Source organism: Lineus longissimus, chromosome 12, assembly GCF_910592395.1.
Source record: "Lineus longissimus chromosome 12, tnLinLong1.2, whole genome shotgun sequence".
NCBI classification, from domain to species: Eukaryota; Metazoa; Nemertea; class Pilidiophora; order Heteronemertea; family Lineidae; genus Lineus; species Lineus longissimus.
Genome location: NC_088319.1, coordinates 14,289,273 through 14,309,199, shown reverse-complemented (window position 1 = coordinate 14,309,199; position 19,927 = coordinate 14,289,273). Strand labels below are relative to the sequence as shown.

Here is a 19,927-nt window from a genome sequence, read left to right as displayed (position 1 = left end):
ACTGCATTTCATAAAGGTACATACAATAAGGTGTATTCATTTTTGTTCTAAAAACGATATCTGTCAATACTCATAGAGTTATTTGTAGAATTCTGAAATGTTTACTTGATGTCTAGTTCCATTTGGGCAGGGATGCCATAAATGCAGCAATTGTCTGTACGAGAGTTGAAAGGACCCAGGTCTACAATTAAGTAAGTGGTCCTGTTAGGCTACCCTGACAAGAAAAGACAACACACAAACACAAAGAATGCAGAAATTAAGAGCACATAAGATCTTAATCCTTCTCTTTCCTCTCTTTTCAGTATGTCCCAAAGTTGACCCCATCCCTAGTAAACGAGCTGGACAAGTTATTAGGAAACAAACCTGTCATACGAAAAGAACCGGTCAGGTGACTAGCACCGGAGCCACCTGCAAATGTCTACGGAAATTCTCGTCCTCCACCCCAGACGCAGAATAACCAGCCCTGCATGATACAGTAGTGTGTGAAGTCACCACAAGATGGCACTACCTATCCATCTACTCGTATCAAGGAAACTGGAACCGAGACGTTTGCTTGTTGGCCCCGTGAACCAGAGATCATCATAATTATGTAATTGCTCATTATGGACTGGCATCCACTGTTGTAAACTATTATGTCTGAGGTCAAGGTTGGAGAGGGTGTACCTCTTTTAACCAGAACATGAGATTTAGTATAGTCTTGGTCACTTTAAGTTTAACTGTATGTGTCATCCATGCAGGCATCTGTGCTTTAACCTGCTCACAAGAAACGTACACACTGTATGCATACTGTGGTGCTTGTGATGTCGCACAGTCTTGCTCATAAGAAATTTAACACATGATTAACACCAGTTAACATATGTGCATGAAATGCACAATCTTGCTCGCAAACAGTTAAAGATAGCAAGGAGCATTTTGAAAAAGAGCATTCTCAAAATGCAGCATTCAGCCAATCTTAAGGTGACCAAGATAGTTTAATATTTCTTTTGTAAAATGGCTACATGAATCTTGATTTGAATTCACATTGTAATAGAATGATAGAAGTTGAAAATCTTAGCAATTTTCTGTTAGCCTTTTGTCATGACCTTGACTTTTGACCTTTGTCTAGAGTAAGAAGAATGTGACCTTGGCATTGGCCTGATAGTCTAGCTGGAGCAAGAAATCAAAATACAACAATCAAATATATTTTCAAACAAAATGTATGGACTTTGTTAAGCCTTCCACGGTCATTGAGAGATTTGAAAACTTCAATGCCTCTCGAGGAGATAGCAAGGTCAAGGATATTGCTTGAAAAGTTCAAGGTCACTCAATTAGCAGAAAGGTCAAGGTCATTTGCAAAAGGAAGTGCACAATTTAGTTGGAAATAGAATGTGGTAGAAGTCAGCAGCATTTCTTTCAACACTTCTCTACTCTACTTGTGTAGGCCAATGTTCTACAGTGTAAGTTTGATATAGAATTGGACTGGATTCTTTCTGCATGGTTTGGGGTTGTGGGTGCAGTCGTGCAGAGTAACCAGTCAGTACTCTGTCTTCTCCAGGTGGAGCTCATTGCTGCCCAAGTGTATCTCTGTTTAGAACTTGTTATATAGGCTTAATAGTTGCAGTTGTTATAAGAACTTACACTATGATGGGTCACTCCATTCGTCCCCTAGCGGCAGAAAGAGTTACATTCCCTTTGATACCAGTAGATGCATAATAGAAATGATAGGTTGCTAGAAAGTTGGTGTAAATTCTCAAGATTTGTTGTATTCGTGTCATTTTCTAAGAAATCCACTGTTATTGTCAAGTATAGATTGTATCATCTAAATGTTGCTTGGTTTCTTTGATGTTCTCTCAAAGAACGGTTGGATTGAGAATGAGTCCACGTCTTAAGGTTAGCTCTAATTATCGTTACCAGAAGACATGGTAAAGGGTTTACATTTGCCAGATTCTGATCTGCACTGAGCACATAAGAACTGTGTATATCCAACGCTTGAAGAGCTTAGAAACGATTATTTCTCAATACAATTCGGTGTTTGAAGGACTAAAATTTGTTGATGTCTTGTCAAAATCGTCGACTGAGTGAATTTCAAACCCTTGAAGAACTCAGAAATGATTATTACTTGATACAGCTCTGTGTTTGAAGGACTATTAAAAGTCTGTTGATGTTTTCTCAAAATCTCACAAAATTTTGACAAATTGTCCTGCAGTCAAAATTTCCCAAACTCTTTGTTCGTTCTGTTTAAAACTAGACTATAGCAAAGTTTTTGATATATGCAAGTTACAGTTATACTTCCAGTTCTGTTTATGTTTGAAGAATGTGTCAATGTACCTTTGAATATATATGTGATCAGTGTTATCGAGATAGCACTACCAGCTCGATCGTTAATGATATTTTGATCTATGCTGACATAGTGACGTTTATTTGTTGATGTGGAAATCAAACAGATTTCTGCCTTCTGACTGGTCATAGGGAATGGTCTTGCTCCATGCAGTGTCTGATTAGTTAAAGGTCACCTTGAAGTGTCCACCACAGCCTGTACTCCATTACATGAAACACTGCACTTTAAAAAAAAGGTGGGAAAAAATGCAACATAAATAGAATACAGTGGGCTTTGATCATTTGTCTTTACAATAGAATACAGTGGGCTTTAATCATTTGTCTTTACAATAGAATACAGTGGGCTTTAATCATTTGTCTTTACAATAGAATACAGTGGGCTTTGATCATTTGTCTTTACAATAGAATACAGTGGGCTTTGATCATTTGTCTTTACAATAGAATACAGTGGGCTTTAATCATTTGTCTTTACAATAGAATACAGTGGGTTTTGATCATTTGTCTTTACAATAGAATACAGCTAGGCTTTGATAATATGGATTTACAATAGAATACAGCGGAGCTTTAAAAATTTGCATTTACACTACTTTTCAAGATTTTCTGTATGGGAACAGACCATGATATCAAAGCTGATCTATACATCTATTTTTGGTGTTGTTGGGACAGAAGTATGGACCTTCATGCTCATAAGTGAAGCAGCGATAGTATGGTATCTAGTTATTTTAACATTTTTATACATGTATAAGGGATTGGTGTACATATGTAAGAACATAAAAATATAATACTCTGAGCGTAAATACTGATTAATCAATATTGTATTAGACAGAGCTGTAGAAAATGATGACTTAAGCATACTCAATGTCGAAACAGTTGGTTACTTGCCAAGCATCGCCATGCTAAATCTCTGAATAACAACTTAATTGAGTGTCATACATGTCCACAAATACAGTATTTTGTCTCCATAAAAAATCTTAATTAGTTGGTGCGTTTTTGATTGCCCGTACATGTCTGACAAGGAATCGCATGCACCATAACAGTATTGAAAATGAAAATCATGGCTCAAGAAAGGATTTGGTTTTTGGACAGCCCGATGTATATCTTAAATCAAATATTATCATTAAATGAAGATTATTAGAGGCTCTACTGATGAGCAGCTAATCCTAAGTGAGCCTGAAGAATGATATTTAAATGTACCTAGGATTCATCAATCTTTATCTATACATTTTGTTGTATGAAAAGAAAATGAAGGGTAAAATTGAGCACACATGTAAATAAACTTATAAGATATCGACTTTAATTCTTTCAACAGAATTTAACAATCTTAATGTTAGCGAGCCATAGATTAGTGAATCTCTATTCTTGCTTGATGTAGTGATATATGAGATGGTGGTGTGGGTGTTAGCAATTAAGCGTAAGGGTAGGCCTAGTTATTGAATGAAGGCACAGTTATCTATGATTTTTTGTGTCATTTGTGATGTGGTTTGCGGAGGAGGGTTCCTATTCCTTGAAAACTTGTGCACCCCTCATGAGCTCATGAGGACAATTTAACCCACATAGTACAGCTGATGTCAGCAAACTAGAATTAAAACCTCATTGTAATTATTCGATGGTATAGATCAACACACTACTCTTGAGGGGCGATTTAGGAAGAGAGTGTATTAAAAAGTAATTCCGGAATCCGGACCCTACTTCAGCGAGGTGCGACTTTGGAAAAGAGTGTAGAGAATTTGAGGTGAGATTCTTAAAAAGTGTAGTGTACCAACACAACTCTGACGTTGTGCGTAGCCATTGACCTGTCTATTGAAGAAGGTTTCCCATTCGAAAGTCCCAAGACTTGGCCTTTTAATTGGTTCTAAAGGCAAAATGTTAATTAGTTATGGATGCAAGCTTGTATATAAACTGGTGTATATATTATGAGATTATTAAAGTATCTTAATTGGGTGTAAATCTTTTTAGAAAATGGTTGTTTATTTTCCTGTTCCTGGTTTATAGGCAAGAGGAGGAGGCCTAAAGTTTACAGTATGTTATCCTTTGCATTGTTTGTTTCTGGTTTTGCCTCTCCTTCTTATTGAATATTACTCGAACATCTGTCAGGAGCTATCACTAAGTGATGAACTTTAAAGGGACAAGTAGGACATGACATATGTTGATTTTTCATGCAAAATGGCTTCCAGGCTGGCCTTGACTTCTCAAAGCATGATCATTGAAAAATCATCAGATTGCAATTGACACTTCACCTGGAACTGAAATAGTCATCCCGCCTACGGGCAATTTGAAAGCCATGACTTAACCGCCTCACAACACTTGCAAAAATCGTTATCAAAAGTCACCATGCATTGGTGCGTAACTACATAGTTGAAGGAGGGCTATTATTCCTGGCCAACTTTATCACATGCCCAAGTTGTCCCTTTAAATAGTATTTCTTAGTTATTTGTTTCTATTTGTACAGTCTTCCACAGTTAGTGGATAGCTTTATTCAGTGTTGAGATATTTCTCGAAAAGCCTGGAATCTCAAAAGAAATACGATGCAAGTGCATGGTCAAAGTTGGTATTGAAGGAGTAGTAGTGAGGACACAAGGCCAGGCCTCCACTGATGTTGAGCTCTTAATGCTGTGAAGAGGACAGTGAAAACTGTCAAGGAAACTGTAATGGCAGCCAAGCAGTATTTCCTCCTTTATGATACAATATTTCGGTCCTCTTCCTTTGTTTTGATCCATGTCCTGGCTCCACACAACAGTAACTGAATCACACAAACCCGCTTGATTTCAGGGATGTTATCACAAGAATTTGATCTAGCATAATAAAGCTAAATATTACTTGAAATAGTCTTGGCTTAATCATTGAGGCACCAGCAATTCAGGTGGTCTCTCGGGATGTTTCCTATATTTCTATTTCCATCAAAATCTGGGCTATTTCCAATATCCCCCCCCCCCCCAATTTTGACCAATCATTGTATCGTGTTGGGCACTCAGTCATGAGAAACAGTTCAGGTGTATATTTCTTGTTATTTTGGCCAATTATTGGTGGGTAGTCTCTAGACTCTACCTCACAACCTGATATGGTACATAGGACAACCTGCTGTACAATCACAGCCGCTGTTCATCGTCCAACGAATGACAGCAGAGATGAGGTTTTAAGTCCTTCGATGAAGAAGAGCCGTAACTTGTATAGACTTTTGGTGGTATGGCCTCTGACCAAGCCAAGGTAAGATGTAAAGGAATGGGCCTTTTGCCAGATATACCTGTACCACCTAGGGTCCAGCAAACAAACCATCCTTGCAATCGCCAGACAGTGCCTCTGGCGTCTTTTACCATGAAGATCTATTGGTACAGGGGTATCTGGCAAAGGGCATATAGGCCTCACTATCGAAAGTGGTTGATAGACAAGTTCAAGGACAGGCAGTGCCAACCCAGCACTGTTCAGTTCATCAAGTGTCCACCTGAAGATGAGTGTATAGTACAGTCAAATCCATGTATTCAGAGGAAATGATATAATGGATTCACCTACCCCAGAATTGGTTGTACTCTCGCTCTTCAGGTCAGTTTAAGACTAGCTGAGTCACATCCTTTTGTCTTCAGAGACACGTTTTTGTCTTCAAGGGCCTAGTAAATGACCTGTGAAACTACAATATTGTCTTCCAGGGGCTAGGCAACTGGTACCTCCTGGTACATGTGTTCAAAGTGTCTGGGACATGCAAGGTCCTCTCGGCCTTTCACAATGGTCTTCCGAGTCTGTACCCCCTTATAGGCCCAATGACAATCCTATTCACTCTGCCATTGCAACCAAAAATGTCTACTACTATTAGTGTGGGAGGAATTTTGTAACCAATAGGCAAATCCCATATCTCTCATATGATAAAGACATGGTGTGAACTGATTGATGTCAGTTCCTCTTCATGTTGAAATACTGAAATTTGATTCTTTTCCAAAAGAGGCTCCAGTGGTCTAACGACCTAGACGTGGGCATTCTTGTGCTCAAGGAATCAGTCATTCTGATTTTGTTGGCCAGCACATGACATTTCTGGCTTGATGGAAATTCAATGAGCAAAATGCAAAGAGAGAAACACAAGTCATCATTTCAATTTGAAATACACATTTATTATAAAGTTTGACTTCACGCCTACATAGTGATCATGGCAAAATGGGCAAGTCAACAGTACAAGCACGCGGCCACTGGTTCTTAATCTTACGTCTGTCCAACAAAACATTTCATCTCGGCGCAAAATCCACTATTCATTCCTTAAACAGGCCTCAGCACAACCATAAGTTTGTTTCACATTCAAATAAGTCTGGTCCTATCTCTACAGAAGCATTTCATGCCATGTACCAAACAAGAGTCAATTCCCCATCGGCAGTGTGGCCATTGTGTCAATGACAAGGCCTTGTGTCCGACACATGGTGTAAGATGCTTATGTGGAGATGGGCTTTCTTGCTTGGTTTAAAACGAAAGAGTCAATCTTATCATACAGAGGTTATCGAATTGCCCATTGAACAATTTCATTGGACTGGGTCTCCCCATCCACAAGAACATTTTTACTACCAAATGATGCTCGACTGTCCAATAATGAAGTTGTATTGCCGGCAGTTTTGAATGCAAGATACAAGGCAAGGAGTACAATTATAACCTTAGTGCATTACTTTGAACTGCCACTGTAGGAGCTATAATTGTACCACCTTACCTTACTCTCAAATGTTGCCTTTGTTGGGTTGCCTATTTCATGCTTTGCAGATAATGCTCTCTCAAAATCGTAGCCAATTTGGTAAATTGATTAATTTCTGAGTTCATGGCCTAATCATTCGAAATTATCGAAAACATGAGCAATATCTGGACAGACTTTCAACTGATCATGCGCTTAGTATAAAACAATACAACCATGTATATACAATAAAATTATATTTATAGAATTTGTACAAGAAGCATTGTCCATTATTTACCCCTGATGCCGGAATTCAAAAGTAACAACTGGGAACATAATACACAAAAGGGTAAGAAAGATCACTTCAGAATTTACTAAGAATTTCATTTCAAGAACTAAATTGGTTCATTTTTAAAGATAGAATAAGAAATACTGCTGTACATGTACTTTAAACGACTCCTCGACACACAAGCTTTCGTGCAATGAACAATTTGCTGGGTTTTTTTGTTGAATTGTCATTAGTGTATCCTGCTCTCTTCCATCAAAAGTGTTAAAACTGAGAAATTTAACAAACTTCCAGGTACTACTGCCCTGTCAGGAGCCGCTTTTCATATCTGGTATAACACTTAAATGGCATTAGAACTGCATTGTGGTAGCCACTTCAAAGAATCAAGACAAGCTTTCTTTCTTCGCTACCATTACAATAATTACTACTTGTCATAATTTTGGCATATTTCTTGCCATTTTATATTTCCTGGTTACTTGACACCTCAGTGAAGTTGATCTAAATGACCCAGCAAAATCAAAAGAACCCACATTTTAATAATAAATACCACTAAAAAGCATCACAAGTAATCCAAAATATTCTAAACAGGCTACACAAAATATATTCTCTGTTGCAGGCCCCCTCCCAAGATCATTATACAAGCGTCTTTCCCAATTCACCTCAACTAGACAAAACAACTCTACATCAGCTTTATTGTTTGGAACTTTTTGCAGAGCTAGATCTTCCATGAAATATCACTAAGATATTTCAGTAGTTTCCTCAACTACATTTAGACTCATACAAATGATTTTCACAGGATTCCAACAATTGTCCTGTTTGCAGTACAGTACAGATCGTACTGTAGTACTTGTACAAGTTTCTTGATTTTTTTCTGTTCAGGCGAAATAAACTCTGGCTGCATGTACATTGAGCCAAACTCACCCAAGAACCAGTGACCATTGCTTCAGTAACAAAGACATCCTGCTTCAAAACCTATGGTGTCCATGGAAATCTTTGGACTCCCTCCAATATCTGAGTTTCCATGATAAATCTGGACCTATGCAAACAACAACAGAGCACGGAAACACGTACTAGTTGATCTGGAAGTCGCCACAGTTCACTGGAATATTCCAGTTTCCGAAGAAACCACCAGTGTTTCTCTCCAGTTTCCGTGGAAACCTCAAACCTTTCATTTCCATGGAAACCATCCAATTTCCATCTGACTTAGAAATACATTACATCCCATTTACATCTGCCGAGAATCAATAAATAAACAAAATACATACTTCTCGTCCACAGCTACTTTACCTAGGACAAAACTAAAACGCTCAAGTATTACCCTTATTTTTTTATTTCTTCTAAATGCTACTAGCCTTCCAGATACCAATTAGTAAACACCCCCAGCTTTTGAGAGGTGAATCCAATTCATATCCATAGAGGTGCAGGTGACGTCTGCACACAAAACGTCCCTATTTTGGATGTCGAAGTTGCTTTACTGACCCACAAGGTGCACTTCAACAGTAACAGTAGTCAAGGTGTAGTGACGTCATACACATGTGGTACAATTTACAAGCGACGTCAATAAGCTCCACATGGATTGACGTCCAAAATGGATGCCCAAATGACGTCACTGCGTGGCCTCTTTAGCCATAGATGGCACACTTGGACAAAGTTTGATCTCTGTGAATTCAAAATGCTTCAACGATGCAGAAGCGCACAGCAATGATTGCTAGTACTAATGAATTTGAGGTATACACCGGTTGTCTACCTACATGTAGTGATTGATGGTATACCCATTAGGACAAAGATCAATTCTAGAGAGAGTTACACGTAGCATTATCAAAGTCGTTGAAGAACAGATCCTTAACATTGAACAGTAATGGTTAGCAATATTTCATAAGCCTTATAAGTTTTCAGCACCAAACCCATTCAAAGCCAGCAGAAGAGTCTTGTAAAGAGTTGGTACGAGGTCTTTTGTTCCCAAATGCACAAGTTTCAGGGTGACAACAAAACCTTAATTCACAGAATTTTAGGAGGGCTGGGGGTAACTAACCTAAGAGGGAGCAACTTTTCCAGCCCTGAATGCCTTAAGGGTAGCCACTGGCACAATTTCTTTTGCTTTAGAAAACACCAAGTATCGTGTAACCTCCTATTAACTTATTGCAAAATATTGAAAGCTATTGCCAAAGTTTCACTGAAAGCATTTCCTGTATGCATCCAATCGATTGTCAAGATCAACATCGAAGTTCTGTGATCCGTCCATCCCACAAAACTGCATGAACATCCAGGTTTCCCTCTGTGTTTACCAATACCGATGAATTTTACAAGTCCAGTTTCACATTGATAGCGTTCAACACTGCTTGTAGCTCCACCGAGTGAGTCTTGTCCGAATTACAGCAGTCGGGTGAGGCCTGTACAATGTACAAGCGCAGAGATAAAGCATATTAAGCTGGAAAGCAGTAGGTGAAGTTGTAACAGCTAAAAGTGACTTGGCAAGAATCAGGCCAAAGAAATCAAGATATGAAATCGACAGGGTAAAAGCAATCATCCATTTTCAGGAATTTGTTGAAACATTCATGGAGGAGAGAATTTCAAGAATTATGTGGCCCAACAGCATTGGGGGCAAAAATTCTCAAATCCACCACTTTCACAGTTTTGATCAGTGTTGTGTTAAAGCTTTTATGAGTCAAACTTCCAACTTAATTTCTTTGGCTTGAATCACTGGCAAGTCACATGATTGTAGATTGCATTAAGTGCTTTTCTAGATGGCAAGCAGTCCTCGACGCTGCCTGGTGCCCCCTATCAGTATACATGAGCATCCATTCTCGACAAGTGATAAGGAGAACGGAGTAGATCCTACACGGTGCACTTCCCACGGTGTCCCAGCATAGCGTCTTCTGAATGAGCGTTAACAGCAGATTGTGTTAAAGGAGAGCAGAAGCATCAAGGTCACTCTTCAAGGTCGCATCCGTTACCATGGTTACGTACTGTACACATGAGCGAGCGTCCGTGGGGTTAACATGCTCTAAAAACAAAGAGACAAGATGCGTGGGGTTAGTTTAAGGCACAGAGGAAGGACATGTATATATACAGGTGAAGGAAATAAATTCACATTTGTGGCTGGCTTTTTCCGATCTTTCAAACTTTGTATTAAAGTAGGCACTACCTAATAGAAACACAGTTCTTTTTCCAAGATGATTAATTTTGAACTATTGTTCTGAACTGAAAACTTTATCTTATGTTTTAATGTTCTGTTGAGAAGACAGATCAGAGGAGAGTTGAGTGGAGTAAGTCGAAGATAAGATTGGTCGCAAATTGCTTGCAAGGTCACATCAATGTCTTCAATAGGCTTCCATCGGCATCTTCATCTTGCTACATGTACCTTGGCAATACATGTACATTACACAGGATAAAGTTTACTACTGTAAGATTTACGATAAGCTAGCTAGGTAAGGCGGTAAGCAGAGTTGGTATCAAGCAAGAGATCACAGCCATGCTGAACAAACACAAGCAGAAATAAACACAAACATTTCATCGCAATAATAACTTTATTTTTCTCCACTAAGGCTTATATTTCTGACCTAACACTGCTAACAGGAAGTTGAGGGAAGATGGTGTAATTCTAAACAAAGAGGTGAAAGGGTATACAGACAATAACACATTAGGCTAAATCTGCATCCATTAAATTTCATAACTTGTCTTGCCATAGCCTAAATCGATTCTTCCATTAAACAACTTTAACAGTTTCTGCCAAATAAACCTCAATATTTATACTAAGTGAAGAATATTGCATTATCAACAGTCTTTTACTTCAATTTACATGTACCAAACAATAAATCTCCCCGCAGTACAAAAAGGGTATAATTCCATATCATTGAATATATGCTACCAGTAGGTACATTGTACAGAGCTACAAAGCTGCCATGTACAATTTCCTATCTTTCATGTCTTACACTAGTATTATTTACATCACTAGGAATCCTGTTTATAATGAAGATTCCGCTCCATCCATGGTTCAAAGGTTACAACATCTTGTGGGAGAATTTACAATGAACAGTTTGATCCTCCAATAGTATACCCATCCGAAAATTTAACAATTCTGGAGAAACTCCCCATTCAATTCTAAACTACTTTGAGATATCCCCATTCACAGTACCTGGGTCAGTACAGGGAACAAACATTAATATCTTTGGTGACAACAATGGCATGAAACGATTTCAAATAACTGAATCCAGAATTTATGACACCATAGGTACGAAATCATGCCTCAGATTGAATGGTGCAGCAGAAATATACATATGTGAGCACCAATTTTAAAACGGTGTCGGGCCAGGTGAGCAGTGAACAATTTTCAAGCAAGGAAACAATACAGCCACATGCATGCTACGTTCTAGCCATGCTTTTTCTCAATATTTGCTCAATTCATCAAGATGTACAAGTCAACAACACTTAGTATCAAGCAGACGACACAGAAATACTTCAGAAAACAACAACAAAATCACATGATATCAACATAGAACTCACAAGGGTTGCCCATGGCCATTCGAAAGGACTGTCGGCTGCCACTGAGATCCTCCGGTACGTTGGCCAGGTCGCCAGGGGGCGGTGGGGCAGTCGGGGGAGCAGGCACCGTGGGGCACACCGGCGGGGCAACTGGTATAGGCCCTGAAGGTTTTTCGCTTATCGTCACAGGCGGCGCCCGCTGCACACTGGCCAATGAAGCGGTTTCTGTGTCACTCCCGCTGCCGCCCGGGCTGGCTGATTTTCTCTCCATTTTGTCTTTTTCTCCTTTCCTTTTCCCACTGCTGCCCGAGGCGCTACTTCCTGTAAACGACACAAGATGGAAAGAAAACGTCAGATGCGCGAGAAAGAATGTTAGCAACAACAAGTTAGTTAAAGCAAATATAAATTGTATCAACAGGCAACCAACTGTCGTCAAAATGCCACATCGGTCTCGTATCAAAGTCTGCACCTCTCTAGACAACTGATACATCCAATTCGGTCTCAATTCCTTAACCAAAAGCCTGGACAAACCACCACCACCATCGACTGTAATTATATTTTAAAGGGATTCATACCCAATTCCACCTATCTCAAGAATACTCTGGTCACCAGTTGGACTTAGGTATACAAGGTCAGGAGAATCCCATACAAAAGGATAAGGATATATGTCCTCCAGCCAGAAAGGAAGCTGGCACCTTTTTCAAGTGTGGATGATTGGAGTGGAAAATGAAATTTTCACAAATACTGTGTATTCTTCAATACAACTTCAGGCTCAAACAGTTGTCTGTTCAACTTTTCCATCCCCGAAGTGACCATGGGAGACACTCAATCAGAAGCAACATCGTTTTTGTCAAGATATACATTGAACTTCTCAATGATTGCAAGTGCCAAAGTGTCCTTTAACAGTGGTGTCCACTATAGGAGGTTTTATCGTACATTCACGTTGTCACCAGAAGCAAAAAGTCCTCACACTTTTTTGCCTATAGTTGCAAATGTTGAACCCTTGTTTTGGTAATGATAGCTTGGTCACTTTGGGGTGGAAACTGATCTTTTGAAATATTAAGCCACTTTCAGGGTAGCGTCTTTCTTCATACATGTATCAAATGGGGAGGCAAAGGTGTTAAAAGTGACGATTTCCTTCCAAATGGGTGTAAATGTGTCCCTGGGCCCTCCTATGAAAATCCCTCTATGTTTCATAGAAAGGCACAACCAGACTAGAGGAAAGAGTTGACGATGCAGAAAATGTTGAATACAGATACCCTTTAGGTTATCAACGCCAACATAGTCAGGACACTGAATAAAAACAAACTCGATCAGTAAACATGTTATGAAAGTGGAGGAATTGAAAAATAACTAGGACAGTGGATTATTAGGGTGTCATAGAGAAAACACTTCACAGTTTAGTCTCAGGATCCTTGCATACACTTGTTACCTATTCATTCACACTGAAAATATCAAGACTTTGTTTCATTTCTCTCCGCCCACTACTAAAATTCTGCACTGCTACAGTTCTTGGAGAGTTTCCCTAACAATTGCAACACAAAGCAACTAGACATGATCAAGAATACTAACAAGGAAAGGGAATTTAACAACACACATAGACAATTTTACAAGGTGCTAGGGTTGTAAACTGAAGGTGCAAAGCATTTTTTTTTAGGGGACTGTTACGCTGCACATTTTATTCTGTACACTGACTTCATAAATGTACACATTTCTGATAAATTTATGAAATAAACTACTCAAATTTATCCTAGGGGTCAAACATCCCCAAAACACATTGGGAGCAGATGACATTTCCAACCAAGTCTCTCAAATTTTTCTTGATATCATACCAAATGTTGGGTATTCCAAATGTTGACATGACCATCTTTTGACAGCATCTGCTCAGAGCAGCCATGATTCCTTCAGTAAAACTCCAGCCTGGGCATGATCATTTCAACGTTCAGGCAACCAAACGAGTATACTCGTAAAACGTACTACATGCTGAACACCCACAAACGAGTATACTCGTTTGCAGTCAATATGTTAGGTCAGTGCACATAAAATGTACAGTAAGGCCAACTTTAGCTGAACAAACTAAGGACAAACAGCAATACAAACCTCTAGAACTACTCGTGCTGGCTAAAGATATGTTGTCCGACCCCCGGGTAGTGGGGGCACCACCAGTGGCAGTAGACATATTGTTTTTAATGGCCTTTTGTTTGTCCTTGTTCTCCCATAGGCGGCGTATATGTTTATATGTGTTGTTAACGATGCAAGCGCATGTGTTAACTGCCACTGGGAAATGAAGAAGAGACAACATCAAAACCATGCAGCAGACGATCAAAACATAAAACACTAATGGGTCTGAAGATCGTTCATAAGGCGAGAAACCAGTCTCCCGTCTAGGCACTAGGAAAAACAAGCATGCAACATTCTAAGACAAAGAGACAGCACGAATGTTACCCGAATACGGATTAAATATATAATAAATCAAGCAATTCATGACTTTAGAAAAAGTTGATCCCTAAGAAGTGTGACTTAGCACTAAAGATCTCCACCAAATCCAGATGAATAAAATCCAAAATCAAGCAATTTCTAATCAGAGAAAGCCTTGATCCCTTCAGATATGTGACTTTATAGTAAGATCTTCACCGACCCGAACCAATAGCTGAATTTTTGAATAAAGTCCCATCATACCAGGCCTAAATATCAAATCGTACCCTAGGCATATCAAGAGGCGTCTTCTCAAGTGCCTTTTCTGTAGGGCTGAATGAAATCAAACGATTAAAACACGACTCATACTTCGAATATCTCAATTTATTTGTCTTCTATCTATCCTGAGAGTGAGAATTGAACAAAGCTTTGTGCTATACGTTTGTTATCAAAATTCTATCAAAATATCAGCAATTTTCCAAACATGAACTTTCCTTGGTTTAGACCAATCGGGTCAAAGACAAAGCCAGTGGAGGCCAATAATCAATTGGTACCAAACCATAGTGGCACACAACGACAGCAAATTCAAAAGAAGATTGCTTTAACAATCTATTGGTAGCCAAGATTCCTTACAGCAGGAGCAATTTCAGAATGATTTTGACTTCATGAAAAGTATTAGTATGATGGCCTTGAGAACTACCATCTGTCTGATTTTAGGAAAATTGCTAATATTATGTCAGTGAAAATATCTTCCTACACAAATATATGAGGTGCTACAATAACAAATATTATGCTGATAGCATTTAGTCAAAGCGTCCTTCAGCTAAAAGCTTATGTCGAGTTAGATTGCGATATGAAGACAGGAGCAGAATTGTGCAAGTAAAAGTAGAAGGAAATAATAAAAGCTTAGGTACAACGCACAGCATGTGACTTTGTCTATTTACATCTTTCAGTGGTGTTAATATTTTTCCCAGTTGACACCTGACACCCAAAAATCAATGATTTGGCTAGTACATTTCAATGTCCAACACATCCCTTCGCTTTTTAGTTGCAAGCAGTTTGCTTCATAATACGGTAGGATTCTCAAAAATCGAAACAGGTTTCTTTGGCCATTAGGTCTTTGACACCCGCTAGTTTTGCCAAATCTCATTTTAAAGGTGCCAGGAGAAAATATTGAAACCACTCGACAAAGCACTAACATACAACTCAACACAAATTACATGCACTACGAAATAAAACCAAGAAGACACTATGATATGTGGCATAGTTTATTTTGGCTTTAATACTGCTAAAGTGAGCTACACACCAGATGGGAGCGCTCTATTAGTGGTGGTGTTTCATTGACCAGCCAGGGTCTTCATCAAAATGGTTCACAACAACTTTTGCCACTGTCGGTCTCTGCCAAATAAGGTACCCAGCAGCACTCACTTGTGCTCCACCAAAGCACCATACCAACGGTCATAAGAACTCTCGACACATTGATTGAGAGTCCGACCCCTCAACTAGTATGCCATGCTCAACAACCCAGTAGAATCTTTCATTTTTTAAACCATTTCATTTTCAAATACAAACACTAAACAAAGTCCGATCTTTTTGGCGTCTTCTTGCTTTGACACAACATTAGAACTATAAGCTCAACAGGAAGCAGCAGCAGAAATTTAAAAACTCTCGTATAACATTTTCTAAAATTACCCTGCATTTAATCCAATGTACATACTCATACATAATAATATTTTACCCGTATAAGTTACCCAGTTGTCATATGTATATGTACTAAAAATATTACAATTTCGTCACCTAAAATTGAGTATGATAAGAAAACCTAACTCTCAACTAAGACCATAAATATATCTAGATATCAAGTATAAAGTATTAAATCAAACTGAAAATCTCAATTTTTAATACCAGTGCATACATAAAATCATGTATCAATGAACAATTAAGATTTCTTTTCTCTCCTTGATGAACAATGGCCTACTATCTATAGAGCCACAAAATGATAATGTACTTTTCATAAAACCCACACATTCCATCTAACATCAATTGGGGTTAAATTTTCAGGATCATTTTCAGTACCTCAGTCATTCAATAGGTGGCAGAAGTCAGGCTAAAGCAGACGTGACTCCAGACAGGAATTGGAACTTTTGCAGCATACTTCAATTTGTATCACTATGATGCATTATTTCATTAAGTAAAGCAGATATTATCAAAGCTGTCAATTCAAGAGAATTTCCAAGGAAGAAAGCATCCACGTCTGCTCTGTAGACACCCATCTCATGCTGTAAATATCCAAATTTCTCAAAGACATTTTGTTTTCCTTTCAACAAGTAAACATTAAAGTGGCAGACGGAATCACACATGAAGCCTTTCATGTCAGAAACTGACCTCCCCTCGAAAAAGCCTTTGACAGGGTTAGACATGTTAGACCACACACATCTATCTGCATTTTTTTCAAAATTGGACCCACCCCAAGACCCCTACACATCCATATGAATAGGAATTCATTCTAGATTCACAGTTGACATAACGTCTACAAAACATGCCAGACACTCTTGTCCACATAAGGAACATCACTATTACACTTTGCAGATATTTGTACAGAATATAGTGTTGTACAGAAGTGCCTGGGTACCACGTGCCACAGGACTCGACAATTCCATCTGAACACCTTCAGGTTTTTGAAGTAGGTGCGAATGGAATTCCTTTTGTTGTGTTCTTGTCCTAAATAGAGTTGGCCAAGGTGTACTTCAATTTTGACAAGTACACAAGAACTCCTTCAATCGTGGATTTCTTAGTGACACACAGCATAGTGTATTCATCACCTGTTGAACTTTTCTCAGTCTTACAAGGGTCAGTCTTATATCTTTACTCTCTAAAGTATAACAAAGAGTCATTCTTTGATGTCAACAAGGCATTTTTCTCAAGCCACATTGCCAATACTTTATTAATTTCTTGCACCTCACTTAGAACAAGTTGCCCACAACAAGAAGGAACTCCATCCCTGCATTATTTCCCCAAATGTCTTTCAAGCAACCTTTCCCCATGCCCAAATTGTCTCTGAGTAACTGCCATGCATTTCTGGTTCATGACAATAGCCTGTCACGAGATGTTTTCATTAACCCCTCAGAGTCAGACGTGGATGCTTTCTCCGTTGACGATCCTTCCAGATCCTCCTTACCTGATCCAGAATGGACGCTCCCAGCACTCCCGTCTCTCGGCGGCACGCTCCCATAACTAACAGTGTCATTCGTGTAATTATACGGCATAGATGCATAGCTACTATAGTTACTAATGTACTGGTTGTTCCAAGCGGGCGGTGGTAGGGGTGCAAGTGTGTCTCGGTCCGCTTCCGATACGGAGTCTACGTCTTCGAGACTTAGCGAGGACATATCTGAAATGATTATTGGGGAGAGAGAGCTCTTAGGGTAAGGTACACTGAGGCATGCAAGTTGACCAAGATCAGGTGCAATTTCAAAAACTTCAAAGGCGAACAATTTTCATGGGGACATGTTGAGTCAATGGGTCAAATTGAAACTGCTCTTGTGATCAGTTCTGCCAGTGCCCCATGCTTCAAGTCTTATGATACAGTTGACCTCACAGCTCATCAGATTCACAGGCCAACCCAGTATTGAAATATGAACATTGTTATTGGTATTGTGTTGGGACTAGAATTCAGACTAAAGGCAGTTGCTAAGGCAAAAGACTATCAGGTTTGAGTGCAGTGAGCGGTTATTATCTACCAATGTACATAGAAGAATAACGACAGACTTCACTTGTGACCAGACACCACAATCACCACACATTGAAGGAAACCACAAAAATCATTCAGTAACAAGACTAACAAAGAGACTAAACAACACACTAGTTTGAAGTTCAGGCCCAATGAATTAAAAAATTTTGTTTCAAGGAGTGTTTTTCAAGTTGTGATGATTTTGGCCAAGATTCTACGCTAGCAGGTCTACGCTAACATCCTACGCTAACATCACTTATTTATGATGATCAGCACGAATTTCAAGCTTGATGTTCTTGAGCACAGTGGTCTTAAATGAAAGGAGGGGCTAGGGGTAGGGGTAACGGCAAGATCGCAGAAGCGACATGATGATGATGATGATGAATGATACTGGCAGTGTCTTGGCTTTCAAATAAAACAATTTGAGTTTTTTCATTTCGATACGCGTGTTTTGATCAACTTCAGTAGATTAGGTAACGTCCCAAATTATTATTCTTCGTCCAAAGGGAAATATATGACTCAAGAGACAAAGCCACTTTAACTCGCCTACAGACAGGGGCCATTCATTTCGTACACAACCATTATGGTCACATACAAAATCAATGCCCCCTCTCCAATTGAAAGAAAACAAAAGATTGTAAACCGTCAAAATTTCGTGAATTTGCAAAAAATCACGATTCCCGAAAACACAAATTGCAAATCTTTTTTCCTTTGGAATTAGTGGATGTCATTTGGCAGCCCACCGAAATAAAACTCGTAAAAATTTTAAGTTTTTTAGAAATTTTCATGAATCGCAAGAATACACAGGCGCGAAAATTCGTCGGTTTACAGCACAATAAACATCTACACACCTGGGTACTTACTTCCGCATAGGTCGCCGAACACATAGTAGCACTGTTCAGAAAATGTGATCTTATTGACCGTATGCCGAATAAAGCCAGCTTTTAATAAATTACACGCATATTTCCTAGCATCACGACGATCAGCAAAGCCTTCCACGTGGGTGAACAACCAGTCCACTAAATCAGAACCTGTAAGGAAAGAAGAAAGAATTTGAAAGGACACCAAGCTGAAGCAGGCAATTTGTTCAGGTTACATTAGAAATCTTGTTAGACAAATGTCTTCAACAGACATCTGGCTGCATAACGCATTTCACTGGCCTACAGGGTATGACAGTAGCAGTGGTCTCAATGCCGTCCAGCTAAATTCAGGGGGTCAACAGTCCAAAGTTCCGGTTTTACAGAGCGTCTTATGGCAACATGGCCGAAAAGACCTTTCATACTCACCTATAAATGCATTTGGTATAGTAATTTTTAGCCACATCCTGTCCCTTATTTCTAGTCCAGAATCTGGTTGTGCCATGGCCTTCACGATTGTCACCATGTCCATATTGATTGACAAGTTCATCTGTGTTTGCTCGTCGTACCCTAAAACAGAAGAAGATTTTTTAACAATTCGTACATGATGTTGAAATATCACACTCTATTTGACCTTTGTTTAAAGAGACCTGACACAAAACAGGATCACAAAATCGTTTCATGTTTTATTTTTAACAAATGCCGGCGAAACTCAGCCTCCCTGATGACGCTGAGAGCCGAAACCATCTTTGGAGGGAAAGCGTTGTATTCAGTCACTGCAGTACTATCAACAGATCTTCCCAGTGTGTCTGAGGTCACAAGACTGTGACCTTGAACGTGGGTGAAAACTCTGCAGGTGCTTTTCAAATTTTGGGACATTTTTCATAATTTTTGGGGGGTGGGCACTTGGGATGCAGGAGGGGTACAAGGGTAATAACACACAACACAGAAGGGTTCTAAATCTAGCCTACATGAGGGGATGGAAGAGAACGACAGAGAGGCTACAATAGTACATTTTTGCCAGCGAACATCTTGACACAAAATCGTCCAACTGGTCCCAGAGGCAGTAACATAGACTTATTTTCCGTCTGGCAAAAATGTCCTAATTGTCTGTTCTGAAGCAGCTAGCAGAGCAGTATTATTTACAGAGCTGAGCTGACGAAATATGAAAAATCATCCTTTTGAAGGAGTTTTGGAAAATTTCA

At 39.2% G+C, this 19,927-nt stretch overlaps 2 protein-coding genes across 17 annotated transcripts in view; one reads left to right on the top strand and one right to left on the bottom strand.

The window, feature by feature from the left end:
- LOC135497377 (voltage-gated potassium channel subunit beta-2-like) overlaps positions 1–5,139 on the top strand; it is a 38,712-nt gene extending 33,573 nt beyond the window's left edge. For 3 of the 6 annotated variants that reach the window (XM_064787228.1, XM_064787227.1, XM_064787225.1), the window contains one exon: positions 303–5,139. In XM_064787228.1, the coding sequence (XP_064643298.1) occupies positions 303–392 (90 nt within the window). In that variant the 3' untranslated portion in view covers positions 393–5,139. The remainder of the gene's footprint in view (positions 1–302) is intronic. The other 3 variants (XM_064787226.1, XM_064787224.1, XM_064787229.1) reach the window with 1 other exon arrangement.
- A 1,252-nt stretch (positions 5,140–6,391) lies between these two features.
- LOC135497331 (segment polarity protein dishevelled homolog DVL-3-like) overlaps positions 6,392–19,927 on the bottom strand; it is a 33,331-nt gene continuing 19,795 nt past the window's right edge. Inside the window, exons 13-18 of one of the 11 annotated variants that reach the window (XM_064787141.1) lie at positions 19,152–19,292; positions 18,717–18,896; positions 17,314–17,526; positions 13,821–13,997; positions 11,742–12,041; positions 6,392–10,242 (exon numbers count right to left, since the gene is read on the bottom strand). In XM_064787141.1, coding sequence (XP_064643211.1) covers positions 10,241–10,242; positions 11,742–12,041; positions 13,821–13,997; positions 17,314–17,526; positions 18,717–18,896; positions 19,152–19,292 — 1,013 coding nt within the window. In that variant the 3' untranslated portion in view covers positions 6,392–10,240. The other 10 variants (XM_064787139.1, XM_064787147.1, XM_064787145.1 and 7 more) reach the window with 10 other exon arrangements.